Below are 14,372 nucleotides of genomic sequence, written 5' to 3' on the forward strand. Positions count from 1 at the left end.
TTTAAATTTAATAACACTCCTTTATATAACATATAATTTTACAGAAGTAAATATATTAATTTTGAAGTCCATGTTGTATATTAAAAATTGTTTGGTACCGCATTCCATTTAATAGCAATATGAAATTCATTATATATTCGATAAACTACCCTCCAACACTTAAAGTATGGTGGTCCCAGTTTGGAAATGATAAAAATCTATCATAATGGTTGTTAGGATCAATATATAATATATTACACTCTCCTTTGTACATGAAATTTATGTCTTGGTACGTAAATAAAATGAAGAATCTAATATATGTGTACTCTTAATATAAAAATTTAAACATATTTAATATATCATTTATCAGTGATTTAGACTACTTTTTTTAAGAATCAATAACGATTAAATATAAATTATGAATAATATAATAATATTATATAAAACTCATATACAATTAGTGTATACATCTTTTTTTCTAAAATAAAACTATCTTGTCTTCTAATAATGCCAATAAGAATTAAATTTACCAAATTTTGTTTGAAAATATTGAGGCCATCATTACACAATTGTTATTTTTTTTTTACTACCAAAGATATATTCTCGCTCCTTTTAGAAAAATGAACTAATCCATTTCGAAGTGAGTGAATGTCCTTTCCAACAAATGTTGTTATCAGAAATTGAGTCTTTAACCTTTTAATCATCATAAGAATCTAATGTGACCTTATATCACTCGAACTAATACCTTATTAGTACTTTGGCTCAATAGATTAATAATAAAGTCGCTTAATTGATTATAATTGTTTGGTACCTTGTTCCATTTATTAGCAATGTATTTGTTTTTAGTAACATATTCACTATACTTCAATCCCATTCAAACTTCAGACTTCAGAGTTACATCACATTATTTCATAACTCTTTAAGTTTTCCTTTCTTTTTTTTCTGTTTAAGACTAGACTTGCAAACAAATCCTGAAGGACATAACCAAAGTGAGGAAAGCTTAAATAGAACTAATTAATTATATTGTTGAGTAGAATTCATCCAAACCTTGTATATAAAAGGGCATTGGGTGTTAAGCATTTATCACACAACAAAACTTACAAACCATTCAAGTTGTTTTGCCTTCCCTCAAATAAAACAAAATGTCAACTTCTGAGAATGCCCGAGTTCAACCAAACATTTTTCGTGAATACATTGGATTCAAGAAAGTGTTAACTGAATTCCCTGATATCATTAACCAAAGTGTGTATGATTTTCACTACATTCTAGCCTTTGCTACAGAGGTATATGATGAAACCACAAAGAAAGGCACAGGAACTTTCAATCCCAATTGGGATACTTCAAGTTTCGATATTAACAGTATTACATACCTGAAATCTAAGAATCCCTATGTGAAGGTGATTATAAGCATTGGAGGTCATGGTAGTGAATTTCCATTTGATCCAACAGATGTAACAATTAAGTGGATTGATGAAGCCAAGAACTCACTCAAAAGTATCCTTAATCAGTTTCCAGGACACTTGGGGCAACTATCTTATTGATGGTATTGATGTTAACTATGATAACATCATCAACCATGAAAAGTTTGTGGAATGCATAGGAACACTTATAAAGAGCCTGAAGGAAGAAGCATTCATCAAAGTGGCTACAATTTCTCCATCCAATGATGTCAGACCCGATTACAAGAAATTGTACCAGTTGTACGATAATTCTATTGATTGGGGTTAATTACCAGTTCTATTATCAGACAGTGAAGGATGAGATAGATTTTATAAACCTATACACTAATCTAGCACTTGATTACCCTTATGAAAAACTCTTAGCAGGATTCAGCACTGATCCAAGTGACGAAGAATACATTTCAGAGAAAGTCTTCTTTGATGGCATTCAGAATCTCTTGAAGAGAAAGTTGCTTCCTGGCATAAGTGTTAGGGATGCTGATAGCTCCAAGTTCACACAAACTCACCAAACTCCATTCCATGTTGAGAAACTTGCACAAGAACTCATAGTTAAATACAACAGTTGGTTCTAAAAGACCTACTCATCATGTGGACCTGAGCTACAAAACGTACTAAATGGTTATGCTTGCTTGTGTTTATATATTTCTTACTTTGGAACACATTCCTGTCCCATTTAGTTAAAAATATTATTTGATTAAAAATATAAATTATAATAATATAAATTAATATTTATACACTGTTCTATAAATTTTGATTGACTTGATACATGGGTACAAGATTTTCTTGGGACATAAGATCATTGTCCCAAAGATTATATAAAAGCTAGCTAGGTTTTGTGCATGTGTTTCAATGAGACATGTCATGCCTAATACTACCTTATATATAGTCTAGTTTTTTAAATAAGACCTACTTATGCAAATGTATGGTGTTTCCTTAATAATGTTTCAAGTGTGTGCCTTATGTTGTATCATTTATGAAAGTTTGAATAAAATTTCAGGTCCTTTTATTTTTTATTTGTTAACTAGTGTTGTGGCCTGATTTTTGGTTGAAAGATCAGTTTTACATCTTATGAAGAGGTGAACTTGATTTCGACTTTTCCTAAATGAGCTTTGAATTCGAGTTTAGATTACAGATTAGATAACGTATTAGTACCTTATCCGCTCTTAAGAAAACGACACTCTCACAAATTATGGACTTTTATATCCCTTAAAATTATTTAATCAAAATTTTAAGTGCTAAAAAAATTTCATTTCTTTATTTTTATGTCGAGAAGAGTTCATCTTGCTCATCCTACATATTCCTATGTGTAATAGGAAAATCAAAACTAAATAGATCTACTTTTAAAATTGATTATTGTTGATTTGTTGATTTAAAACTCTGATTGGGATTATAGAAATAGTTTTTGAATTTTTTTGTCAAAATGGGTTAGCATTGATTCAAATGATTATAAAATATATAATTATATTATGATAAATGGAATAAAAAATAAAGAGACAATATTGGTCGTAGACCAACTTCTCATTTGAGGCAAGAAAGAGGAGATATGATGCAGGTCAAGATCGGATTATTCAAATCTCATATGTGAACCAAAATAATAAAACATTTTTTATTTCTTAAATCATTGTATTTATGATAAATGTAATCAACATAAAAGAGATGACACTAGTCGTAAACTGACTTTCAGCTTGAGACAGAAAGGGAGAGACGACGCACAACATGACTAGACTATTCAAATTTCATAAACTAAATATGATAATAAAACATTATTTATTAATTCATAAATTGATAGAATCAATTGTAAAGAGAAGACATTCATCGTATACCGACATTTCGTTTAAGGAAGAAATGAAGAGACAATACAAACTATGATTGATCTATTCAAATTTCATAAATTAATTATAATAATAAAATACTTTTTAATTTATAAATAAATGAAATCACTAACAAAAATATTTTCGACTATAAGTAGAAATGAAGAAACATCACAAGCCACTAAAGTTATAAAAATTCCATAAATTTGTTTAATAATTAAAAAGAGATAAGTAAGTTTTCAATCCTACTGAATATTGACAAGGAATAATTAATCTTCTCATGGGTTGCATGAAAAAAATAGGTAAAACTTAAAGCACAAATTATGTTGTTTTTGTATTTCAAGTAAGATGAATTAGATGTGTCAATGATGGTTTTATGATCCTAGGTAGGAATGGCAACGGGCATGGGCGAACACGGGTAGTAGCTACTCGCTACCCGCTTCAAAATAGGAGAGCATTACTCATACCCGTCCGTACCGGTATGGGTACCCGTGTGCGGGTATTTCTGGACCCCCCGGGTTTCATATATTATAAATGAATTTTTAATTATTTACTTCTATTATGTTTCAAATGTGATGAAACTTAATTATTTTTTGTACCTTTTGATTGAATATTTGGCAAAAATGCTAAATTTATTGGTGTTTTCTATTTTGTGATTTTTTGTTCTCATTTCCTTAACAAAAGTATATATTTTCTTTGTAAAACATGTGTGTTTGTAAACATGTAATAATATTTGTAGGGAGTTTCAACACCAAACTCAATAAAATATGTAAACAAAGTAAAAGGAATAAATGTGCATAGTGTAATGAATGTTAGAATAATGTACTTTATATTTTAGTTAAATATAATATATTAATTATATAAATAACGTGTACCCGCAGCCGCGGGTACCATAATATCTGTACCCGCCCGTATGTACTACGAGTATTTTTAAAAACTCATTTATAATATCTACGGGTACCCGTTTATGACCCGTGTCCGTGCCCGTACGGGTGGGAGTTTTTTTTGTCATCCCTAATACTAGGGTAATTATTGTAAAACATGTTTTCATTTAAAAAGAACAACAAAACTACCCTCATTAATAATTGGGACAATATGGAATCAATCATATTTTTAAGGTATAATCCTTTTATAGTTATTATTTAATTTGTTTCACATTTTGGTTATATAAAAATATATGAATATCACTCATTCATCATATAAAATATTTATATCAGTTGATTATTTTTATTATACTTGAATTAGTCATCAACTCAATCAATGATAAGGTTAATAATGAAAGTAGTAAGTCACTATTTAAACCAAATGATATACCTTAAAAACTTAAAATACTATAATATTATTTAACATTATTTAATAATTTTATATTCTAATTTTTAAAATATTGTTATTAAGAAAATACTAATTAAACAAACAAAAAAAGTTTCACGATAATAAAATACCAAATAATAAATTGAAAACATTGTCAAATAACATAGTTTTTACAATTTAACTGCAACAAAAGCAATCAAATAAGTTTAAACTTAATTAAAAAATTTAGATTTTGTTACAATTTAAGCTAAAAATGACAAACATAAACTTGAAAGCACAAAATTCTTTTTCCTCACAAAACGTAATTGTATTATTATTTTTACAAAAAATGATTGATTCAGCCAACCAAATTGGTTAGATAAACTGAGTTATTAATTTTATATGCAAAATAGTCAAGTCGGACTGATCCATGTCGGTTTGGTTCATAACTGATCAAATGAGTACGTAACTTGAACCACTTGGTATTTTAGGTTAGATTAGTCAATCCAATCGAATTTAATAATACCCCATTTTTTATAACTTGTACCCCAACGCCTCATTCTATATTCATCATTAATAATAGAATGGTTTGAAAAAAGCTCATAGTAATTGTTCTTTCCTAGAACACAAAGGTATGAACGGTAGTTGATCGGTTGTAGAGGATGAAGAGGAGGAAGAACGTCAGTGTAGCAGGATGATGTGGAAGAGCTGGACCCGCCGGTGGAGGTACCTGAAAAGGTTCTCGTACGATCAAGTCAGTATATGAACTTGGGTGAGAAGTGTATGGGAATATGAGAATATGAGGAGAGAGAGCAATAGAGTAAGTAATGCTTAGAGAGTAGAGGGATTAGATCACTTCCTGTTGGTAGAGACTTCTATTTATAGGGGGAGAGTTGACTTTGGGCTCCTGGCAGGTAGTGTAGTACGTAGCCGACCAAGAGTATTGTCGGGAGCCGCTTTTTCCGTGTCAAGCGGTCTGCCAGTGTCGTACTCTGTGCTACCTTGTCTTTTAGCCTGTGGCCGGTTTGGTAGCCGTTTTGCAGTCTGCCTGCCGTGTTGGCAGGTGGGTTGGTGAGGTACATATGGCATGCTAGGAAGTGTCTCCAAGGTCAACTCTTGTGGGCCAATCACGTGAGACCTACCTCGACGACCAAGCATGTGAGCCTTATGGTTTGTCGGGTAGGAACACGATCTATTAGAAACAAAATCTCTTCACTTATGGGGTAAGATTGCATATAGTGATTCTAGTTAGACCCACTAGGTTAGATACTCATATGCTAGTTTCTTTGCTTTTTATTACCTAGAGAGATTTGTATTAATTTTGTTTCTTATGGAGGTGTATTGCTATTGGCATTCTTAAATATATATTCCTATTCATTGTTAGTCAATCATAATTTTTTAAAATTAATAAGATAAATTTTGGTTAAGAAATAAGAAATATAAATAGGGATTTTAGGAGAACCAAATAATTCATGTCAATATAAGACACTTCTAAAAGGCTACGTACACAAATAAAATACTTATTTCCGAGTTGTAACATGTACTTAGGAAAAACGACCAAATATTTAATCACAAGAAAAGCTATATTTAGAAACATTCTTTTAAACACAACATAAATATAACAATTTGTTTTTGAAGATAAACAAATAATAAAATGAGAGATGAATAATGTTTGTCCCGATTTGAAATTCTCTCAAGCCTTTAGAGTGAGTGCAAAAGCATTCAAGAGAGACCGAGTATCTCAACAAACACGAGGAAGAACCATTGAACTCTGAATATTCGGAGTTTGGTTCCTCTTTATTATTTGAGAGAAAAATGCTATAAGAAAAATAAAAAACAAGATATAATGATTGTTATATCATTCTATTTACACTTATGATGATATTTTTATCCTTGAAATTAAAGTAAAAATATCACTTTTAGTAAAAACATCACTTCTATTTCCAATAATGGAGAAGATCTAATGGTTACGGGCAATTTAGTTAGAAGTATATAAATCAACACAAATGTAAAGATGAAATAACAAAGATTTTTCCTAACCTACTCTAACCCAAAGCAACATCTTATCCTATGCCACATTGACATTTTCTTACTATAACCAAAACCTGATTACGATATTGTTGGGTCACCCTACCTTGGTGCTCCAAAATAATATTTTCACCTAAGCCCTTTGGGCATAGTATTCTTTGGACTCAGCCCTTCCTTGATAATGAAGGCTTTTACAACTAAGCCCATTTTAGAACAGATGAATATGTTGATAACTTAAGATTCAATTTTCAAGAGTCTACATCATATTTGAATTTATTGATAACTTGGACTCAGTATGATTGTTATTCTTGTCTTCTTCTGAATAAAGACAACCTTTATCAAGTTTTGGTGACTATGTTTTATGAACAAATTGGGTTTTCAAGCCTTTTTATTTAAACCAACGAGCCCCAGTAGGACAGAGCATATTAATAACGCTACTTATATAATACTCATTATTATTATATATTTTAATATAAATTAGTTTACTACCTCTTTTCATTAATTTAGAATAAAATCATTCAACTTTAAGTCATTATCGTCAATAATAAAGATTCGTTAAGATCATTGGTCCTCAAGCATATAATATGAAGATAATTTCTTAACCCAACACATTGTGAAAGAAGAAAAACTTGTATGCACTATCCAGACGTATCTATTGAAAGATAATATATAATTTTTTTACAATACATTAAAAATTTAACTCAAATTAAAATTTAGTATTAAATAATATTACAAAAATATATAAATGTACTTATCTCCAAATCAATGTTATTAACTCGAACTTGTCAGTGACTCAGTTAGGATACTGAGTCAATGAATCACTGGTTCAACCAGTGTGTCAATGATTAAATCGGTTGACTCGGTTTACATTAAAAGTTCTAAAAAATCCATAATATAATCTAACATTATTTAATAACTCTAAATTTCAAAATAAAAAATAGCATTATATCTAATTAAATAACCAACAAAAAATTATTTTACTATAAAATGTCACAAAAAAATGAAAATATCATCAAACAACATATGTATTACGCTTTAATTATAATAAAAGTGTACATAAGTTTAAAATTTAATTAAACAACAAAAAAAATTTAGATAATAAAAGTTAACAAATTACAAATAAGCTACAAGTTTTTTTGATCTTAAAACGATATTGTATATGTTGTTTTTTAAAAAAAATACTTTTTTATTGACTTGGGTAGTCTAACCGGTTTAAACATTTGAATTACCAATTTTAGACATAAATCAATCGCGTCGAATTGAGTAACCCAATTTTAATGTAAAATTAATCAGATACGAGACTCAGACTAATCTAATGTCTGGACATCTCTACATAAGTTTTTAGTAGCCAAAGTATGGTTTCACTTATCTTCCGCGCATATCTCTATATTTCTTTTCAAAACTTCTTTATCATTGTCATATAATAAACACTACTACACCGTAAACATGTAATAATATTTGTAGGGAGTTTCAACACCAAACTCAATAAAATATGTAAACAAAGTAAAAGGAATAAATGTGCATAGTGTAATGAATGTTAGAATAATGTACTTTATATTTTAGTTAAATATAATATATTAATTATATAAATAACGTGTACCCGCAGCCGCGGGTACCATAATATCTGTACCCGCCCGTATGTACTACGAGTATTTTTAAAAACTCATTTATAATATCTACGGGTACCCGTTTATGACCCGTGTCCGTGCCCGTACGGGTGGGAGTTTTTTTTGTCATCCCTAATACTAGGGTAATTATTGTAAAACATGTTTTCATTTAAAAAGAACAACAAAACTACCCTCATTAATAATTGGGACAATATGGAATCAATCATATTTTTAAGGTATAATCCTTTTATAGTTATTATTTAATTTGTTTCACATTTTGGTTATATAAAAATATATGAATATCACTCATTCATCATATAAAATATTTATATCAGTTGATTATTTTTATTATACTTGAATTAGTCATCAACTCAATCAATGATAAGGTTAATAATGAAAGTAGTAAGTCACTATTTAAACCAAATGATATACCTTAAAAACTTAAAATACTATAATATTATTTAACATTATTTAATAATTTTATATTCTAATTTTTAAAATATTGTTATTAAGAAAATACTAATTAAACAAACAAAAAAAGTTTCACGATAATAAAATACCAAATAATAAATTGAAAACATTGTCAAATAACATAGTTTTTACAATTTAACTGCAACAAAAGCAATCAAATAAGTTTAAACTTAATTAAAAAATTTAGATTTTGTTACAATTTAAGCTAAAAATGACAAACATAAACTTGAAAGCACAAAATTCTTTTTCCTCACAAAACGTAATTGTATTATTATTTTTACAAAAAATGATTGATTCAGCCAACCAAATTGGTTAGATAAACTGAGTTATTAATTTTATATGCAAAATAGTCAAGTCGGACTGATCCATGTCGGTTTGGTTCATAACTGATCAAATGAGTACGTAACTTGAACCACTTGGTATTTTAGGTTAGATTAGTCAATCCAATCGAATTTAATAATACCCCATTTTTTATAACTTGTACCCCAACGCCTCATTCTATATTCATCATTAATAATAGAATGGTTTGAAAAAAGCTCATAGTAATTGTTCTTTCCTAGAACACAAAGGTATGAACGGTAGTTGATCGGTTGTAGAGGATGAAGAGGAGGAAGAACGTCAGTGTAGCAGGATGATGTGGAAGAGCTGGACCCGCCGGTGGAGGTACCTGAAAAGGTTCTCGTACGATCAAGTCAGTATATGAACTTGGGTGAGAAGTGTATGGGAATATGAGAATATGAGGAGAGAGAGCAATAGAGTAAGTAATGCTTAGAGAGTAGAGGGATTAGATCACTTCCTGTTGGTAGAGACTTCTATTTATAGGGGGAGAGTTGACTTTGGGCTCCTGGCAGGTAGTGTAGTACGTAGCCGACCAAGAGTATTGTCGGGAGCCGCTTTTTCCGTGTCAAGCGGTCTGCCAGTGTCGTACTCTGTGCTACCTTGTCTTTTAGCCTGTGGCCGGTTTGGTAGCCGTTTTGCAGTCTGCCTGCCGTGTTGGCAGGTGGGTTGGTGAGGTACATATGGCATGCTAGGAAGTGTCTCCAAGGTCAACTCTTGTGGGCCAATCACGTGAGACCTACCTCGGCGACCAAGCATGTGGGCCTCTTGAATCGCCGGGTAGGAACAGTTGCCCCCAGTCTGCCAGGATGTTGGGAGAGCATGTTGGGAGACTCTAAACGAGCCTCACATGACTTGGATTACTTCATGGTGGAACAGTTGCCCTCAGTCTGCCAGGATGCTGGGCGAGCATGTTGGGAGACTCTAAATGATCCTCAAACAACCTCTTTTTGGGCGATCCAACTGTGCGGGATTCGGCGAACTGGGATTGAAAGGCGTTGTTCTGAGTTCGCCAGGACGCTGGGCGAGCACTATTAGAAACGTTCCTTGATCTGTTGATTGCCTAACTGGGCGAGTTGATCCTACTTCAGCAACTAGACGCTCTTGCCATTTGGGGTTTTGTGTGACGTGTCTCTTTGGTTCTTCGTAATACGCGACAGGTATTAATGGCCTTGGTTAATGTATCCGTTGGGGTGGGACGTTTCATCATTACCTGTCCTGACCCTTGATGTCCGCCGAACTTTGTCGTGACGTGGGAGTGACTGCTGGTTATTTGAGTGCCAGCACGTGACATGACCTTTGATTTCCGCCAAATTTTCCTTGTTTTTCGGGTTTCCGTTGGATTGCACTCGAGTGTTTTTCTACGATCCCGATGAGAATGGGGTTGGGCCTTGCCACGGGGCCCACGGCTCAAGTTTTTCTTATAAATAGAGAACGCCTCGTGGCATTTCCTCTTTTACCTGTTTCCATCCTTCTTGAGTATTCTCTGCGACTTTCACTCCAACCGTGTTCTTCTTCGTGATTCTCCTGCAACTTCATTTCAACTTCTTCCTCTAATCCAGGTAACACTCGTTCCTCATGGTTTACATATGTGATTATGAGTCTGATTCTGATGTGGAGAACCTTCCTGGACCTCCATCTTGTTTCCAAAAACCACCATCATCATCTTATGCACTGGTGGAGGTTCCTGAGCCGTTGTGCATCGTTCCACCTCCTCCCACAAATGGAGGTGGATGGTTCCAATGGAGAGGTGCCGACGATTTTCTGGCATCATTGCGTGCCAAGTATGGGTCTATTTTAAGCGACAACTCTGAGTCTGAGTCTGATGACTCTTATGATGGCAGGTTCATGACGACGAGGACATATAAGGCCAAGGCCCCTCAACTGTCTGTTTCTGAAGAGATGACCGGGGAGGAATCTCGCTATTGGTGGGTTGACAGGGAGGTGCTTGGGACTCCTAGCACGTTCCCCTACGGGACTCCCTTTAATCTTTTCATGGCTTCAAGATCAGCGCCCCTAGGTCGGGGCAAAGGGTTTGTTACAACTTTGCCGAGGAGAAGAGTGATAAGTATACATTCTTCTTCTATGAGGCGTACTGCCGGCGCTTAGGGCTTCGCCTCCACCTGGAGGAATGGGACGTGCAGGTCCTAGAGCATTTGCGGATCGCTCCTAGTCAACTGACCCCCAACTCCTGGGGGTTCATTCGAGCCTTTGAGATCATGTGCAAGACGGCAGACATCCCTTGCACACTAAAGTTATTCTTCTGGATGTTCCGCGTTGGTCATCGCACCAACACTGACGAAGACAAAGAGGGTCGTCACGGGTGGACGTGTCTCCAATCTCGGCCCAGACGGGGATTATTTATGCCATTTTCATCGAACGAGAAGAAGTGGAAAGGCGGATACTTTAGAGTGAACGTCAGGAAGGCATTCAACTCTTGGTGTTTTACCAAATCTGGCGCGCCGCGGTTTCCTTTCTCGTGGAATGGGGACATCCACCAGCGACCTTCCAATGACTTTTAAGTGGAGAATGAGGATTTATCTCCTGAAGATGTGAAAGCCTGCGAGGCTATGACCTATTGGATAGATGAGGGAAGACTCTTCCCTTGCTCGGCGATCCGCGACGGGGGTGGAGCTTTAGTAGATTTTGTTGGTGGGTGGGTCGGACGTTGATTGTCTATATTGTTTGATTTATATATCTCCTTATCCTTTTATTGATGATTTCTTTTTTTGTGCAGTCAAACTAAAATCCAAAATGAGTGACAAGTTGATGAAGAGCATGCGATTGAAGAGGGCCGCCGACTTGGTTAAGAAAGACGTTGCTGCTTCCAAACGCCAGAGGACGGGATCCCCCGCTCCTCAACATAGTGAGGGGTCTCCCAGCCGGACGCGTGGGTCGCCTGTTCAGCCATCTTCAGTGAGAGGGGGTCGCCCTGCTAGGAAGTCGCCTCTTCCTGAGCAGCCTGAAGACCTTGTGGACTAGGAAATGGGGGAAATATGTAATTTTCTTTTAGTAGCTTGTAATAGTTTTTTCTTGAATTAGATCTCGCCTTTTGTTTCAATTTCATATTACAAAATGACTTGTATAATTGCCAAGCGAATTGTCTTAAATAACTTTGAATGTTTGATGGAAGCAATTCTGGATTTTATCGCCTTTTAGTGTACCCGGTGAAGTGGGAAGTGATCCACGCTTCGGGCGGGTGAGAGCACCAGGCAAGGGGGACAAAACCGGGCCCTTGGGTGTATATGGAAACCACGAGTGTGAAGTGATCCTCGCTTCGGGCGGATGAGTGCACCAGGCAAGGGGGCGAAAACCGGCCCCTTGGGTGTATGTGAATACCACGAGTGGGAAGTGATCCTTGTTTCGGGCGGGTGAGTGCACCAGGCAAGGGGGGCGAAAACCGGCCTCTTGGGTGTATGTGAAAACCACGAGTGGGAAGTGATCCTTGTTTCGGGCGGGTGAGTGCACCAGGCAAGGGGGGCGAAAACTGGCCCCTTGGGTGTATGTGGAAACCACGAGTGGGAAGTGATCCTCGCTTCGGGCGGATGAGTGCACCAAGCAAGGGGGGCGAAAACCGGGCCCTTGGGTGTATGTGGAAACCACGAGTGGGAAGTGATCCTCGCTTCGGGCGGATGAGTGCACCAAGCAAGGGGGGCGAAAACCGGGCCCTTGGGTGTATGTGGAAACCACGAGTGGGAAGTGATCCTTGCTTCGGGCGGGTGAGTGCACCAGGCAAGGGGGGCGAAAACCGGTCCCTTGGGTGTATATGAAAACCACAAGCAGGAAGTGATCCTTCAAAACAACACAAAGTATAATACATTGTTATCATATATATTTGAAAAAGATTACAAAAGGACAACCAACCGCGAATGGGGTTGTCGCTTAGGCATAAAATAACCAAAGGTTAGCGGCGTTCCAAGTCCTTGGGATGTCTTTCCCTGCCGAATCCTGAAGTTTGCAAGCCCATTTGCTGATCTTGCTGGTTATACGGTAAGGTCCTTCCCAGTTGGGTCCCAGCTTGCCCTTTACCCGTCCTATATATGCTCTCCTTAATACGGTAAGAGTTGAACTTCGTCGCGGTTTTCTTTTTGATGACATTTTCCCTCAAACGAGCCCTTTCCCATATCTCCTCCACTCCGTCAAGGTTGTTTCTTAGGAGAGATTGATTGTCAACCTCGTTGACTAAAGTGTTCGCCAGGTAGGTTCTCCTATCTCGACCGGGATCATGGCCTCCGCGCCGTATGTTAAGTTAAATGGTGACTCACCTGTTGTGGAATGGGGAGTGGTCTGGTACGCCCATAGCACGTGATGGAGTTGGTCTGGCCAATTTCCTTTTGATTCGTCCAGCCTCTACTTTATACCTTTTAAGATGACTTTGTTTGCTGCATCGACCTGCCCATTAGTTTGTGGATGCTCCACTGAAGTGAAGTGTTGTTTAATGCGGAGGCCTGACAACAATTCTTGGAACCTTCGATCAGCAAACTGGGTGCCGTTATCAGTTACTATGGCGGATGGGATACCGAACCGAGTGATTATGTGTCGCCAAGAGAATTTTTGGATATTCGCTGAGGTGATGGTGGCCAATGCTTCTGCCTCTATCCACTTGGTGAAATAATCTATAGCGACTATCAAAAATTTCAATTGCCCTGTTGCTTGAGGGAAAGGTCCCAGGATGTCCATACCCCATCTGTAGAAAGGCCAAGGCGCTTGTGTTGTGGTTAATTCTTCTAGCGGGGCTTTGTGGAAGCCAGCGAAAAGTTGGCAACGAGTGCATTTTCGAGTAAGGTCTGCGGCATCCTTTTCCATTGTGGGCCAGTAGTATCTAACATGTAACACCTTCTTGGCGAGTGAAGCGACGCCCAAGTGATGCCCACAACTTCCTTCATGGATTTCTCTAAGGACATAATTCGCCCGTTCTGGACCAAGACATTTAAGCAAGGGGGCGGTGAACCCCCGCCTATATAGGGTCCCCCCGATGAGAGTGTACTAGGAGCAACATCTGAGGAATCGTTGCTTCTCTTTTAACTCAGAGGGTAGGTTACCATGGAGGATGTATCAGATGAATGGGTCCATCCAGTTGTCTGGGATCTCCACTTCTTCCACTGCCATGATACTTGGGTGGTAGACTGTGCCCTGGACAACGAACCAATTGTTACCGAGGCATTTGGTACTGGCGAGTTTGGACAAGATATCTGCCCGGGCATTGCTTTCACGGGGCACATGCTGAATGGTTGCTTCATCGAAGGCGGCCATGAGTTCTTTTACCTTGAGCAGATATTTCCCAAGGAGGGTATCCTTGGTCTAGTATGCACTTGTAAGTTGGGAAACAGCTAATTGGGAATCACTGCAAATCAATACCTTATGGGCGCCCACCTCTTTTCCTAGCTGTA

At 36.4% G+C, this 14,372-nt stretch overlaps 2 protein-coding genes across 2 annotated transcripts; one reads left to right on the forward strand and one right to left on the reverse strand.

Annotated features, from left to right (window-relative positions):
- LOC109329520 (chitinase 2-like) lies at positions 1,087-2,021 on the forward strand. The gene has a single exon (XM_019563206.1). It carries the CDS (start codon positions 1,122-1,124, stop codon positions 1,518-1,520), a length of 399 nt encoding a protein of 132 aa, XP_019418751.1. The 5' UTR covers positions 1,087-1,121; the 3' UTR covers positions 1,521-2,021.
- Positions 12,887-13,788, reverse strand: LOC109329343 (uncharacterized protein K02A2.6-like). The gene is made up of 2 exons (XM_019563014.1): positions 13,344-13,788; positions 12,887-13,212 (listed from the first exon to the last, which is right to left on the reverse strand). The coding sequence occupies exons 1-2, from the start codon at positions 13,786-13,788 to the stop codon at positions 12,887-12,889; spliced, it is 771 nt and encodes a 256-aa protein (XP_019418559.1).

The sequence above is a fragment of the Lupinus angustifolius genome, chromosome LG16, assembly GCF_001865875.1.
Source record: "Lupinus angustifolius cultivar Tanjil chromosome LG16, LupAngTanjil_v1.0, whole genome shotgun sequence".
Classification (NCBI taxonomy): domain Eukaryota; kingdom Viridiplantae; phylum Streptophyta; class Magnoliopsida; order Fabales; family Fabaceae; genus Lupinus; species Lupinus angustifolius.